The following is a 15053-nucleotide window of genomic DNA, read 5'->3' on the forward strand; positions in this document are numbered from 1 at the left end:
TGGTCTACCCAACATCGTAATCAGGCCCCAAGATGGAGGTCGGAACAAGAGTGTAAAATGTCTGGTCAGAGAGGTATGGGAGATCCAGAGGACTTCTGTCTTGTCAGTGTTGAGCTTCAGGGCATTGAGGCACAACCATGAAGATACAGTGGTCATGCAATAAGGGCCCAGCAGATGGATGGAAATACTGGGTTGGGCTTAGAGCAGAGAATTGTCATTCACCTTGACCCAGAGCACTAAAGGCTAACACAAATAGAGGGCGATAGGCCGTCTAATGTCTATCCTCTAAATAGAACTTTAACCAAATCCGGCCATAGTTAGGATGGAACAGGGCACCGTGTCGATAGCGGCATGCATATCAAGAAGAACTAAGGCAACATGATATGCCTTGTCTGCAGATAATCGCAGGTCATCGAAAAGCAACATTAGTGAGGTTTCAGTACTAAGTTCCAGATGATATCTCAATTATGTTATCTCAGGAATGTGATGTTGTTCCAGGATATCCAAGAGCAGAGAGTTAACATGCTTTTCCAAGATTTTTATAGCAAAAGGAAGGAGAGAAATAGGTCAGAATTTGCTAAGAATAGTCTGATGCCCTTTAGGTTTCTTCATCTGAGGGACAATTAGTGCCATTTTCCATTCTGTCTAGAACCAGCCATTGGTCAGGGAACCAATGTAAATGCAAACCACCACCAGAGGTTGCAAAAATGCAGTCTTCATGTAAAACTTAAGAAGAGTAGGGTTCAGAAGAGAGACAGATAGAATAGGGTCTGCAATGACTGTAAGCTGTTACCGAGTCAGGCACTCAACATGACATAGTCAAGGAACCAAATATGTTTCAGCTTGAGCACATATTGAGCCAGAGCCACCCATTTGAAGAGTAGTAGTGACGGAAGGCAGATTGACAGATTTTGACAAGCATTCCAGATTAGGCTCTAACTCATATTTTAAGGGCCCTTGCACGTCACAGAAGGTATTCTAGAGCTTGTCTGCTAGCTTTTGAGAATGTGTAATAACAAAGTCCGCACAATTAGGGGCAGCTAATGACCTCATCATTTTGAAGGTTTCCTTAAAAGAGTTCTCTGCAGCTAAAATATGGTGAGTGAATTTCACTGTAGCAGAAGCTAAAAATCTTTAACAATTTGTCAAATCAAGTGTTAGTTAACTCTGATTTTAGTAGACTAGGCACTTAGGCACACTCTTCCTGATTTCTTCCACCCTTTTTTTGCATCCGATAATGCAGTAGTATACCAGGGGGCTGAGGATCTGACTTGTTTCAAGGTGACTTCTATTAAGGGCAATAGTGCATCCAGTGCAGCCTCATCTCATTGGGTATAAATGATGTAACCATTTCTTACAGAGTCAACATTCTGCAGTCTCTAAACCTCAATGTAGCAGCTTGGGAATCAAACATTTACTACAGGGATGCTTAAATTGAGGTACTATAGGACCTGACTTGCCAATGAGGACAATGGGGCTTTAACTTCAGAATATATTTGATGAGATAGTGGTCAGACCAGACCTGGGATAGAGTTTACACACCTTAAACAGTGTTAGCTGGTCTAAAGATTAGGTCCAGTGTGTGGCTTTAAAGAGGTGTGGGGCCCAGATCTTTTCAAATAAATTTCATGATGGCAATGCCTTCAATAAGAGTAGAGATTGTGTGAGGAGTGGGGATGATATAATCCAAAAATTGTAATCCCCGCCATAATCAGGTTAGAATAGTGACAAATGAATATAAAATCAAGGAATGTATTTACAAAAGTTTTGGCCGGGCCAAGAAGGTGGTAGCCCACTTACCCGGGTGGAATTAGAGGCACGCTCTGCCAAGCGTTGAAGCAGAATCGGATGGGTGACTGATTTGAATGCTGAGGATAAATCAAGCGAAATTACTGCAGCACGTTTACCTTCATCCAGAGTAAACTTGAAAACCTCCGCTACCTCAAGCCGGGCGGTTTCCATGCTATGCTGTGGTCAAAAGCCCAATTGTGTATCATGGAGGAGATAATTCTACTTCAAATAGTTGGTTAACTGAGTTTTAACCAGCTTTTTCAGCATTTAAATCTAGACAAAATAGAGGGGTTGGTTGACAGTTTCTTCAACAAGCAAATTACTTTGACCTTTTTCCAACTAGACGCCACTACTGCAGCTTGTAATGAACTGTAAAAATGCAAGTTGAGAATAGGCACTATGGCCTCTGCCGACGAGACTAGAAAGTATAAGAGAAAAGGGAATGGCCCAACTATCCAAGGGACAGGGTACCAACAAATGTCAAAAGAAAATTATCCCTTGGGTTCATCCAATAATAACAATCATTCGTTAACACTACATTCTATGGTCATTCATTCACACTCCACTCTATGGTCTCAAATGGTAAAATACAAGAATACAATGGTTATCAAGACAAACACCCCTCAATTATAAAAAGAACTGAAATTTCTACTATCACAATGTGTAAATTTATTTAAATCAAGTATCAATTAAAAAAATTAAAAACAATTCAATTTTTACATTAGCACGTGGAAAGAATATACACAATCTTAAAAAGGGGAAAGAGACTGAAAACCCATTATGTTAAACCTAACACATCGGGATGTTAATTCATGGGAATCTTTACATGAAAGTCAGAATCACATAGATCCGTTCTGACAAATCGTTCTGTGAATTTAACTTGAGTAAGTTGCTTTGACGCATTTCGGTGTGTTGCTCTCTGCGCACCACCTTTATCAAGACTAGTATTTTGTTATGTCTCTTTCTCAACCAACAATTTGATTAAAACTGATCATAGAACTTGAATAGTGCCGGGTAATGGTCACTAAGTAGAGGATTTCCAAATGCCTTCTAACAAACCAACAACCATCTGCATAAGGCTAACACGGACTAACCCACTGTAAGGGCACTGTTACGATGTTCTTAGCATAAACTGATGATTTCCTCTATCTTGTTCTCTTATTTCGATATGCAGGTCTTAAATCTATAAGCCGCTAGACCTGGGATTAATCTGCCCGCAGCAGAGAGGTGGCCCCTCACGTTCTAGGGAACAGGGCTCTTAATATAATTAGGCAGAGAAATAATACCTGGAGTTAAGTTTCACACACCGTTTACTCTGATAACTTTCACACCATCAACACTTTCAGAGATTGAAGGAAAAGGGGGTTTACACAATCACACTTGTCTACAAGGACTAGCTGGTAAGTTGAATTCCATATATTAAGTTTTATCTAAAGTACAATTATATACCCACAACTGAAATGTAGTGTTTACACTGATTTATTAAAAAGAGAATTATTCTCCAATTTCATTACAACAACATTTTCACAAGTATAAAAAGAATTGTTTTGCTCAATAAAGATCACAATTCATACAAAATAAATAGCACCATCATGTGGAAAAATACACCTAATACAGACGTTTAGTGATCTTTATGGGATCATTACGTAAGAAAGAAAATGTCTTTCTTATCTAGTGTCCCTCGTTATTTTGGATTCTGTAGTTGGACTTAAGCGTGGACGTGTTTCGGTGGCAAATTTGATGAAATAAACAAAAACCACCTTCTTCGGGACATGAAACAATGTCGGGTCACTTTTCTTCATGTAATTATTAGAAAAAAGATCGGTATCTACATGGGAGAAAGAAACGTATATCAACCTACGTATATGTGCAAAACATTATGTCTTAACACCCACCCCTACAATCTTCTGGGCTTATCAATCACAGTTTATACCATAGGTCATCATCCCTCTTTTTTGTACATTGCATTTTTATATTCACATTACATTTCTTTCTACTTGGATACACTACATTTCAGAATTAATCACCCTCGACCTTGAACCAGAGTAAAAAAAAAATATTCTGGATATGTATCTGTCACAATCGGCTCCTCCTCGGGATCAGGGTGATGCTGAAAGGGGTCCACCTCCTGATTTCCCCACACTCTGACTAAAACAATAACATAGAGCGTAGAGGTAATCAAGCGAGGGATAATTCAGGGAAGGGTAAGGGAAGGAACAGCAAAGGAAGGGATAGCTGAAACGACAAAAGGCGAGAATTAAAACATCAATTCTAACTACTCTCATTCAATTCTCACTACTGAACCTATACATACCCCAATAATCAGGAGGTGACCACTGCCTCTCTGTTTCATAGATAATTCTCTATACGATTTGCTTCCTGTAAGTAAACTAAAGGTTACTGTTTGTTCATTTATACTTTAGAATAAGTTCAAGGACATACACACAACCACACATACCCTTATCTCACTTCCCCGTAAAGTATAAGAACTCTCTCCAGTAACCCAGAGCTGGAATTCCTCATCAATGAATAAAAGTCAGTTCAAGGCACTGGAGGATAAGGATTCAGTAAAATCAATAGAACGATACCAGCCGCACGCGATAAGGGTGGAGGATCGGGATATAGAAGGACTTCCCTCTGCCAGTAATCCCAAAACAAACGTGTCTCCGCCGAGAACACGCAAAATCCTTCCTCGCAGCAGCCACACGCGGGAAGAAAGGACTGAAAACAACGTTCGATTTCCGACGTCTCGTCCAAGGCGGTTAAACTTGCATCAGGAACGCCTTCAAGGTCTCAACGCTTCCTGTACTCGAATTCCAAACAATAGTTCCTCAACAAGGAACCCACAACGAAACAAACAAGGTTCAGAATAGTAATCTCTTACAGCGCGCCCTGGTGAACGCTGGGAATATAAGGGTTTGACTCCGCCCTCTTCTTAGCATTCTGGGAGTCGTAGTCATGCAGGTGCAATTAGACAGATCATGACAGTATGTCCTCCCTCCTAGCGCCTCCTAGCACCAGGCTTCCCCGGGTTCTGGGCATAAAACCTCCTCACTGCACGAGGTGCATGTACTCCTGAACTCGGCTCCCAGGAATCATCCTCCGATGTATACCCTTTCCACGATATCAAGTACCACAACTGCCCTCTCCGGAAGCGTGAATCCAAGATACGCCTCACCTCGTACTCCAATTGACCGTCTCTCATCACTGGAGGAACTTCTTTACGATGACCGGCCCGGGCAGGTTTCAATAAGCTACAATGGAAGGCCAGATGAATCCTCAAGGAGGCAGGTAACTTCAGTTTATACGCCACCGGATTTATTACCCAGAGAACCTCATAAGGCCCGATAAAACGGGGGTGAAAGACACTGCGGAAACAAAAATGGATGTTTTTCGTCGAAAGCCATACTTTGTCACCCACTTGATATACCGGACCCTCCTGCCGATGCCGATCTTCCCACTTCTTGTAAGAGGATTTACCACTTTCCAAGTGCATCTGCACACGTCGATGGATTTTCAATAAGGCTTTCATCGGAGCAGCAACGGTGGGGTGGTTCTGCACATCACTAGGAACGGTGATTGGCAATGTATCTGCATGATATCCCGTGTTGGCTCTAAACGGGGACTCTCCAGTAGAACAATGCCAAGCATTGTTGTATGACAGTTCAGCCAACCACAACAAGGACACACATGATTCTTCTGCTCTTCAGCATAGCATCACAGATATTTTTAAGAGTCTGGTTCAGTCTCTCCGTTTGACCATCAGACTGGGGATGGAAACTAGTTGACAACGCATCCTTCATTTGTAACGCCTTACACCACATATGCCAGAACCTTGCGACGAATTGGGGCCATGATCAGAAATGATGACCTTAGGAATACCATGCAACCGTACCACCTGTGTTAACAACAACTGCGCCGTTTGTGCAGCCGTAGGAAGATTCCGGCATGGAATGAAATGTCCCATTTTAGTCATGCTATCCACCACTACCAGGATGGCGTCACATCCTTTGTTCAAAGGCAACCCCAGTACAAATCCATACTTATCACCTGACAAGGTCTTGAGGGGGTAGGAAGCGGCATTAGCAATCCCTTACTCCTGGTTTGTTCACTTTTAGCTCTAGCTCATGTCTCACACTTGTCTATCCAGACCTTCACGTCCTTTGACATTCCTGCCCACCAGAACTGTCTTTGCAAAGCATGAATGGTTTTCTGATGGCCCGGATGACCAGCAACCATGGCATTATGACACCAATTGAAAGCCAACAATCGCAGATCATGTGTGGGAAGAAACAGTGTGTTATTACGCATTGGTAAGCCATGTTTCAATGTACGTTGCTTTTCTTTACCAGCCCACTTCTGCCATTGTGTTAAAGAGCGTTGATTACGAACCACATCAAAGAACTGCTCAACTGTAGTGGAGCACAACACCATCTCCGGAGATAGAATTGATAAAGGCTCTCCTTTTGCAGATGCTTCAGAATCTATTTGTCGAGATAATGAATCCGCTTTTCTGTTTTCCGCACCTGGACGAAAAGTGATGGTAAATTCGTACTCTGCAAAAAACAACATCCAGCGCATTTGTCTTTGCGAGAGGTGCCTGGCCGTCTTCATATACTGAAGGTTTCGATGGTCTGAATACACCGTGACAGGATGTTGACCCCCACAGGTATGGCCTCCACTCCTGAAAAGCCCTCTTAACAGCCAGTAGCTCTTTCTCAGCCACTGTATAATTCACCTCTGCTGGATTCAGTTTTGTGGACAAAAATCCAATAGGGTGCAGTTGACCAGATTGTTTATCTCTTTGCGACAGAACAGCCCCTATCGCCACATCCGAAGCATCAGCTTCCACTACGAACGGAACATCAGATTGTGGATGTCTCAGTATGGGTGCAGTACAGAAGGCCTATTTCAACTGGTCAAACGCTTCCCCAGCTTTAGGGGTCCAGCAGAAGGAAATGCCCTTTCTCAACAACCGGGTTACTGGAGAGGCTAGCTATGAGAAATGAGAAATAAACCTCAGATAATAATTGGCAAAACCTAGGAAGCATTGCACGTCTTTCACACTCCTAGGAGTTGGCCACTCCTGAACAGCTTTCACCTTTCTATCAGCCATCCTAAAACCCTGGGGACTCAAAACCACACCCAAAAACTCCACTTCCGTAACCCCAAACTCACACTTACTGAGTTTGCAGTACAAGCTGTGTTCCTGCAATCTTTGAAGGATTAGAATAACCTGACTAACGTGTTGAGCTGGAGTGTCCGAATAGATCAAAATATCATCGATATAGATGACAACAAAGTGATCGATGTAGTCTTCCATGATATCATTGAGAAAGTAATGGAATGCCGCCGGGGCATTTCAGAGCCCAAACGGCATCACCATGTACTCAAATAAACCAAAGCGAGTTTTAAATGCTGTCTTCCACTCATCCCCGGCCCGAATACACACCAAATGATACACCCCACGCAGGTCCAGCCGGGTGTAAATGTTGGCCTCCTTTACTTGGTCTAACAGGACGGGAATGAGCGGAAGAGGATAGCGATTTTTAATTGTGATTTTGTTCAACTGTCTAAAATCGATGCAAGCGCGCAACTCGCCATTGGCCTTCGAAATAAAGAAAAGAGGCGAGGCCGCTGGAGAACGTGATGGACGAATAAAACCCAGCGAACAAAGATGTTCCAGATACGATTTCAAATGCTTAGTTTCTGAGTCAGACAACGCATACACACGGCATGTGGGTATCTTTGCACCCTCCACCAAATCGATTCGACAATCATAGTCGCAATGAGGTGGGAGTCTCTCAGCCTCCACTTCACTGAACACAACCTTATACCGTTGGTATTCTAAAGGCAATACAACCCTTATAAAACCACTCCTTAAAAAAAACAGGTTTAGATAAAGAGCAGTTGAAGAACTACAGACCCATTGCCAGTCTGCCATTCTTGGCCAAAGTGGTCGAGAAGGCAACAAATGGCCAGCTGTCAGAATATCTTGGGAATAACAACCTGCTTGATGACACGCAGTTCGGTTTCCGTAAACTCCACGGAACTGAGACTGCCTTAATTAAGGCGGCTGATGATATCAGAACCATTAGAGACCTTGGATGGACTGCTGTCCTCATAATGTTGGACCTCTCAGCGGCCTTCGACACGGTCAATCACTCTGTTTTGATTGACCGTGCCAAAAAGCTGGGCATTGGTGCCAAAGCCAAAGATCTGCTGGCCTCATTTCTGTCTAGCCGTACACAAGCAGTGACGCTGGGATCTTTTAAATCACCAGAACTTGCCTTGCCATGTGGTGTTCCTCAAGGCTCATCTCTAAGTCCGACACTATATAATATTTATGTGTCGGACTTAGCTAGGGTTATTAAATCATACCAGATGAGCCTTACCTCCTATGCTGATGACACCCAGCTGGTGCTTGCCATAAATAATAATGGAGAACAGGTGGCAGCACGCTTTCAGGAAGGCATGTCAGCAATTAAAGACTGGATGAACACCAACTGCCTTAGGTTGAACTCCGAAAAAACGGAGGTCGTGGTCTTCGGCAAGATTTCCCCCCTATGGTCAGCAGAATGGTGGCCCTCATCCTTGGGAGCCGTACCAGTACCAGTAGCTAGGGTCAGAAACCTGGGAATAGTTTTCGACGAGAAGCTCAACTTCGTGGCACATGCCAACCAAACGGCAGCAAATGCCCATCACAAACGTAGGCTTATTCGCAAAATCATCCCACTTCTCTCTGAAAACGCTGGCAAAACTGTGGTGAGCACCCTCGTGCTCTCCTCTTTAGACTACTGCAACGGCCTATTTTCCAACGCACAAAACCGGGTTCTCTCCAAGCTACAATTGATTCAAAATGCGGCAGCAAGAGTACAATCCAGGACTCCTAAATTTAAATCTACCAGTCATACCATCAGAAACTACCACTGGTTAACAATCAGAAACCGAATTAAATTTAAATCCCTCTATCTGACATTTAAGGCCATCCACAAACAAGGCCCAATGTTCCTGCGAGAACAGCTCACTGCCTACTGTCCATCTACACAATTGAAATCTATGTCACAGCACCTACTGGCAGTACCCCGCACCAGGACAGCCACCTGGGTAGACAAGCGCTTCACAGTGACAGCAGCTAGACTCTGGAACTCACTTCCGCTAACAATTAGATTGTGTCATTCCCTTCTCCAGTTCAGGAAACTGCTGAAGACGTGGTTGTTTAACCAGTAACGAGTCCTTTCTGCCACTGTGCGGCCACCTCCAGAGATCCTAACAGTAATTTTAGCGCCAAGACGCCCATGGGCATACGTATGCGCTTTATAAGTTTCAATAATAAATAAATAAAATAAATTTCTCTTCTGCTGTAGCCACTTGAAACACCTGAGCTAAGGATAGCGTGTGTGCTACATTGTTTCTTCTTAAACACTGGGACACACAAAAATCTGAATTAAACTGGATGGTTTTTAACTTCCAATCCATTGTTGGATTGTGTTGCCATAACCATGGCATCCCTAGTATAATCTCATATTGTGGTGCCTCTATCATATTCAATACAATGTTTTCCACATGATCCCAAGTATGTCCACAAAGAGACAGTTCCAACAATTCTGTATGCTCCACTATGGTACCGGATTTCAAAGGGGTACCATCCACTGCCAACACTATCTCGGGTTTGTGAGTGGGCACTTTATTAAGCCCCAACCTCTTCACCAAACCATAGTCAATGAAATTCCCTGTAGCACCGGAATCTACCATAGTGCTTACCGGATGCTGTTGTTGTCCCGTACCCAGGAACATAGACAATACTATATGTGACTCCGAATCCGCACTATCTGCCACCCCTAAAGAAGGTATTCTCCACTCTTTAGTAGGTGTTTGCACTCTCTCAGAGCTACCACTTACTTCCTGTCCTTCAAAAGTACCATCGGCTAACACAGCCGCCACCTTTTTAGCAGGGAAATAAGGACTCCTTTTCTGAGGTTTCATAGTACAGTCCCGCACATAGTGCCCTTTTTTACTGCAATACATACATAAGCCTTGGGCTCGTTTGCTTTTTCTTTCTGCTTTGGTCAAGGGAGGGCGAACAGCCCCAACTTCCGTCGCTTCTGGTCCTGATTCTTTCTTACTGGGGGGACTAACCACCTCATAACCATCCCCTGTTCTATCACCCCTCTGACGCTCGCCTCCCCTCTCAGAGAGACGATGATCCAGCCTCAATGTACGATTGATTAAACCTATACAACTAGTGGGCTGGGGGTCGATTTGTGCCAACACATCTTTCATTTCCTCATTCAACCCCTGATAGTATAGCGCCATTCTCTTCTCCTCTGGCATTCAGTTTCCTCTACTAGTCTATTGAAAGTAGTCATATAGGACACAAGGTCTTTTCTCCCTTGACGTAGACCCAACAGATCACGATCTGCACTGAGTGTGGTTGCCATTCTGTCAAACACTCTCTCGAATTCCCTTTGAAAGGCCGTCCAATCAGTTAACAAGGGATCATCTTTGCGTACTAAGGGGACCGCCCAATTAGCAGTGTCTCCCGTTAAATAAGAGATAGCAAAAGCCACTCTAGAATGGTTAGTGGAAAGGAAGCTGGTCTACATGAGAAATGCAAGGTTATCTGGGTTAAGAACATTTGTATCTTAAGGGGGTCCCCCGCATATCGTTCAGGGCTGGCCAATGGATTGGGCGGAGGCACAGTAACCTGTATCTGTGGAGTCCCCACTGAAGCATCAAAAGGGTTTTGGGTTTGCCTATCCAACCTTTTCTTAAGGGCAGCTGTTTCGGCACGAGAATTAATTAACTCTTGCTGCACAACCAACAATGCCTGCATCACGTCCTCTAACGTGGTCATCTTTCAGCACCCCCTGACCGGGAGTGGTATAATTCTTGGGTAAGAGATTCTGTCACAATCGGCTCCTCCTCGGGATCAGGGTGATGCTGAAAGGGGCCCACCTCCTGATTTCCCCACACTCTGACTAAAACAATAACACAGAGCGTAGAGGTAATCAAGTGAGGGATAATTCAGGGAAGGGTAAGGGAAGGAACAGCAACGGAAGGGGTAGCTGAAACGACAAAAGGCAAGAATTAAAACATCAATTCTAACTACTCTCATTCAATTCGCACTAATGAACCTATACATACCCCAATAATCAGGAGGTGACCTCTGCCTCTCTGTTTCATAGATAATTATCTATATGATTTGCTTCCTGTAAGTAAACCAAAGGTTACTGTTTGTTCTTTATACTTTAGAATAAGTTCAAGGACATACACACAACCACACATACCCTTATCTCACTTCCCCGTAAAGTATAAGAACTCTCTCCAGTAACCCAGAGCTGGAATTCCTCATCAATGAATAAAAGTCAGTTCAAGGCACTGGAAGATAAGGATTCATTAAAGTCAATAGAACGATATCAGTTCATCCAAGGATAGAACAAAAATATACACCAAATAGTATTCCTAGCTGGGCCCAACTAAATATGGAACACTAAAAAGATTAAAAATAGATCCAACCTCCTACGAGGCTTACCAGCTTGTAGAGTGATTTGATATGCACCTTTAGTGTCCTGTAGCCAATGCGATGTGTTAGTCAATATACCATTCCACAGTATTCGCACTCCGTGCAACATATGGTCTCCTCAGAACGAGGATAAATCCTTCCTCGCGGCAGCCGCACGCGAGAAGGACGGAAAATGCCAAAAAACAGGAGCTGGGTTTCCTTCCGCGTAAAAAGTCCAAGCCAACAGATCTCCGTTAGGAACACTGGAGCATAGTACCCTTCCTCGCAGCAGCCACACGCGATAAGGGTGGAGGATCGGGATATGGAAGGACTTCCCTCTGCCAGTAATCCCAAAACAAACGTGTCTCCGCCGAGAACACGCAAAATCCTTCCTCGCGGCAGCCGCACGCGGGAAGAAAGGACTGAAAACAACGTTCGATTTCCGACGTCTCATCCAAGGCAGTTAAACTTGCATCAGGAATGCCTTCAAGGTCTCAACGCTTCCTGTACTCGAATTCCGAACAATAGTTCCTCAACAAGGAACCCACAACGAAACAAATAAGGTTCAGAATAGTAATCTCTTACAGCGCGCCCTGGTGAACGCTGGGAATCTAAGGGTTTGACTCCACCCTCTTCTTAGCATTCTGGGAGTCGTAGTCATGCAGGCGCAATTAGACAGATCATGACAGTATCTGCCCATAAAATGAGGGGGGAGGGGGAAAGAATTAGCAAAAACAGGGATCGGAAGCGAGACTCACTCAACCGTTTCAGACATTTCATTCATACCATTCCAAACAATGAGGTTAATACTAACCATCAGTTGTTGCTAATATTTTCAGTGCGGTCTGATGTATATAGGATATTTTGATAGTCCTATCTGTGGATCTTTCAGGATGTTTTACCTATTTTAGTATACAAAGAAAGGTAACTGTCTTATTATATCCCAGTTTCCAAGATCTCAGAATGTAAATATATATATTTTTTCTCCTTATATGTGGTTACCTCGTAGCAGAATATTTATTTCTTTTTCTTCTCATTCCATTTGTTCATATACTGGTTCATCTTTGTTTGGTATCCTGATCTTCACCATTCTGATCTCATTAAAACACGTTGTCACTGTCATATATAAAGGTACATATGGCATTCTCTTAATGATATTCCTAAGGTTTGATGTTATAGTCTACATTTATGATCTTTCATTAATACCTGATAGCTTACCTCTTTTTTTATTGGTAGCAATACAAGCACTATCTGGTTGCGGTGGTATCTTGTTCCCCCTTCGATCTCGATGACATAGACGATTCGATAAGTCTATTGTCTTGATTCGGAACACTTTATCCTGTATTTGGTGTGGATAAAAGGTAAAGATATATCGGGGTCTAGTACTTTAACTATTAAAGATGGCCATGTCTATATTTTTCTATATTATTGGATGCCCCTAGTTTCTAGTGCTATTTCTAATTTGTATGTGGTCCCCTGGTATGGCAAAGGGGCTAATTGATCGGAATCAATGCCATCATTACTGATTTAATACCTACATTTTTGATGGAATTGCGGGCACATTGTTTCCCGTTTTTCATAGTTTTTGTATCTAGTATCTCCTTAACTCTCGGCTAGTATATTATTATAGGATATTCCCCTTTTGAAGTTTCTGTTGCCCCATTGTTGTCTCTAGCATCCTACATTTAGTCAGAGGGCTTTATTTTGTCAAAATTCAAATGCGCTTATTGCGTAATTCGCCCCTCTTTGAAACAAACCTACTTTCGAAATATTTATCGCTCGCTTCAGACCACCCTAATTTTGTTTAATCAGGGATCGGCTAACATTTACACCCACATGCCGGTGGGCCACTTCATAAGCTTTAGCATTTACCTAAAGTTCTATCAGGATTTAATCTATTTTGAACCCCAGCCACTCCTAGTCTTACCTTTATTGTGCCGTATATTCACTCCGTATTGGGGGGAAAACAGGTATCGCTACATGTCGTTCCTTTTTTATGCTGGTTATGCTCAATATGGATGTTGAATTCCCATGAGATATCCAAATCTTGTGTGAGTTACGACGGCAGCCTCGCGAAAGTCTCGTATGTGCGCTGCTGCCATCGTGTGAAGTAGCACTCTACAATCTGTATGTACCTAGTGCGCATGAATGGCGGCCATCTTATGTAAGGTAGTAAAGGTAGATGGATTTAAACTCCCCTCGATTTATCTCATGGATATACAGACGATCACCATTTATATATGCTATGTCTGGTTCCCTCTTTATTATTATTAAAATGTTAGTGTCTAAAAAAGACACTGTATGTCATGAATTAAATCATTTCTCCTTTATGTCTCATACTTGGGCAAGGTTATAGTCTCATTATATTGTAATCCCTGTATTATAATAAGAGATACAGCATGGGCTAACGGTGATAAAGCATCTTTTTTCTAAACTAGCCAAATTTAGAACTCAGACGTTAGATATAAGTACGGTGCGGGGACCAGATGTTAAATAATGGTTTCCCAATCCTCCCTACTATTTAAACCCTTTCTGATAGTGTCAAATTTAATCATATACCATTGTTCCTGTTGTTTTCTACGTTTGTTACAGTTACCTACTCGCTTTTGTTGTACGATTTTCTCTAGGATAACCCATCTGATCTCTCCTGCACTATGACCCTTCTCCTGCCAATGATTTGCAAGGGGTGCATTTTCCTTATTCGTATTAATGGCTGATCTGTGTTCGCATAATCTCTGCCGCATCTCTCTCCCTGTTTCACCTATGTATCCATATCCACAGGGAAATAGGATAAGGTATACTATGTTTTTACTTCTGTAGTTATTTAGGGTCTTTATTTCGTGATTGACTGAGTTTAATGTTATAGATTTAGTAACATAACATAAACTGCGTATACTGCAGTTCCCACATTTTTGGTTTCCTATGGCTTTATCGCCTCCAATTGTTAATTGGGTTTCAGTCTTATCCTCTCTGTAGGTGTATACTAGGGTATTGCGGAGGTTTTTATTCCTTCTATATGCGAACATGGGTTTTGGTTAATTTCTTCTCCATCGTTTAAAATTTTCCAAATATGGTTAATAATGTTCTTAACTTTATTGCTTATATTGGAAAATTGACTCACCATAACAATCTTGTCCCTATGGTCTTCTTTCGTTTTTCTTTCTAACAGACTCTCCCTGTCGTAGAACCTCGCCCTCTTTAGAGAGTGATTAATGAGTTTTTTGGGATAGCCCCTTTCCTTAAATTTAGTTTCGGTAGTTTCAGCATGTCTGTAAAAATCTTCCAAGGATGTGCAATTTCTGCGTAAACGGAGGAATTCTCCAAATGGTATACTCTCTTTCTGACACTTAGGGTGATAGCTATTAAATTGTAATAAAGTATTGCGATCTGTTTCTTTGGTAAAAAGCTCTACTGTTAAGTGTCCTTCCTCATGTTTGATACCAATGTCTAAAAAGTTTATTCTTTGATTGCTATACTGTGCTGTAAATTTTAGATTTTTATCTCCTAGGTTGATCCATTCTAAGAAATCTATAAGATCCTCCTCTGGGCCAGTCCAGATGAAAAAAATATCATCAATGGCCCAGTTGCAGATATTTTCATAGAATAGACAAACCTCGTTGTATATATGTCTCTTTTCAAACAAGCTTACATATATACAGGCTAGGCTCGGCACACAGGTTGCGCCCATGCTGGTGCCCTTCCTTTGAATGTATAGATCTTTCTTGAATAAAAATATATTATTAAGAAGTACCATTGA

General features: G+C 42.4%; 1 protein-coding gene across 1 annotated transcript in view; it reads right to left on the reverse strand.

Moving 5' to 3' along the window:
• The window catches only part of LOC147722654 (uncharacterized), a 532792-nt gene that overhangs the window by 247676 nt on the left and 270063 nt on the right, over positions 1-15053 (reverse strand). The window contains 1 exon segment of the mRNA XM_086967342.1: positions 2581-2611. Coding sequence (XP_086823468.1) covers positions 2581-2611 — 31 coding nt within the window.

Source organism: Lissotriton vulgaris, chromosome 4_1, assembly GCF_964263255.1.
Source record: "Lissotriton vulgaris chromosome 4_1, aLisVul1.2, whole genome shotgun sequence".
Classification (NCBI taxonomy): domain Eukaryota; kingdom Metazoa; phylum Chordata; class Amphibia; order Caudata; family Salamandridae; genus Lissotriton; species Lissotriton vulgaris.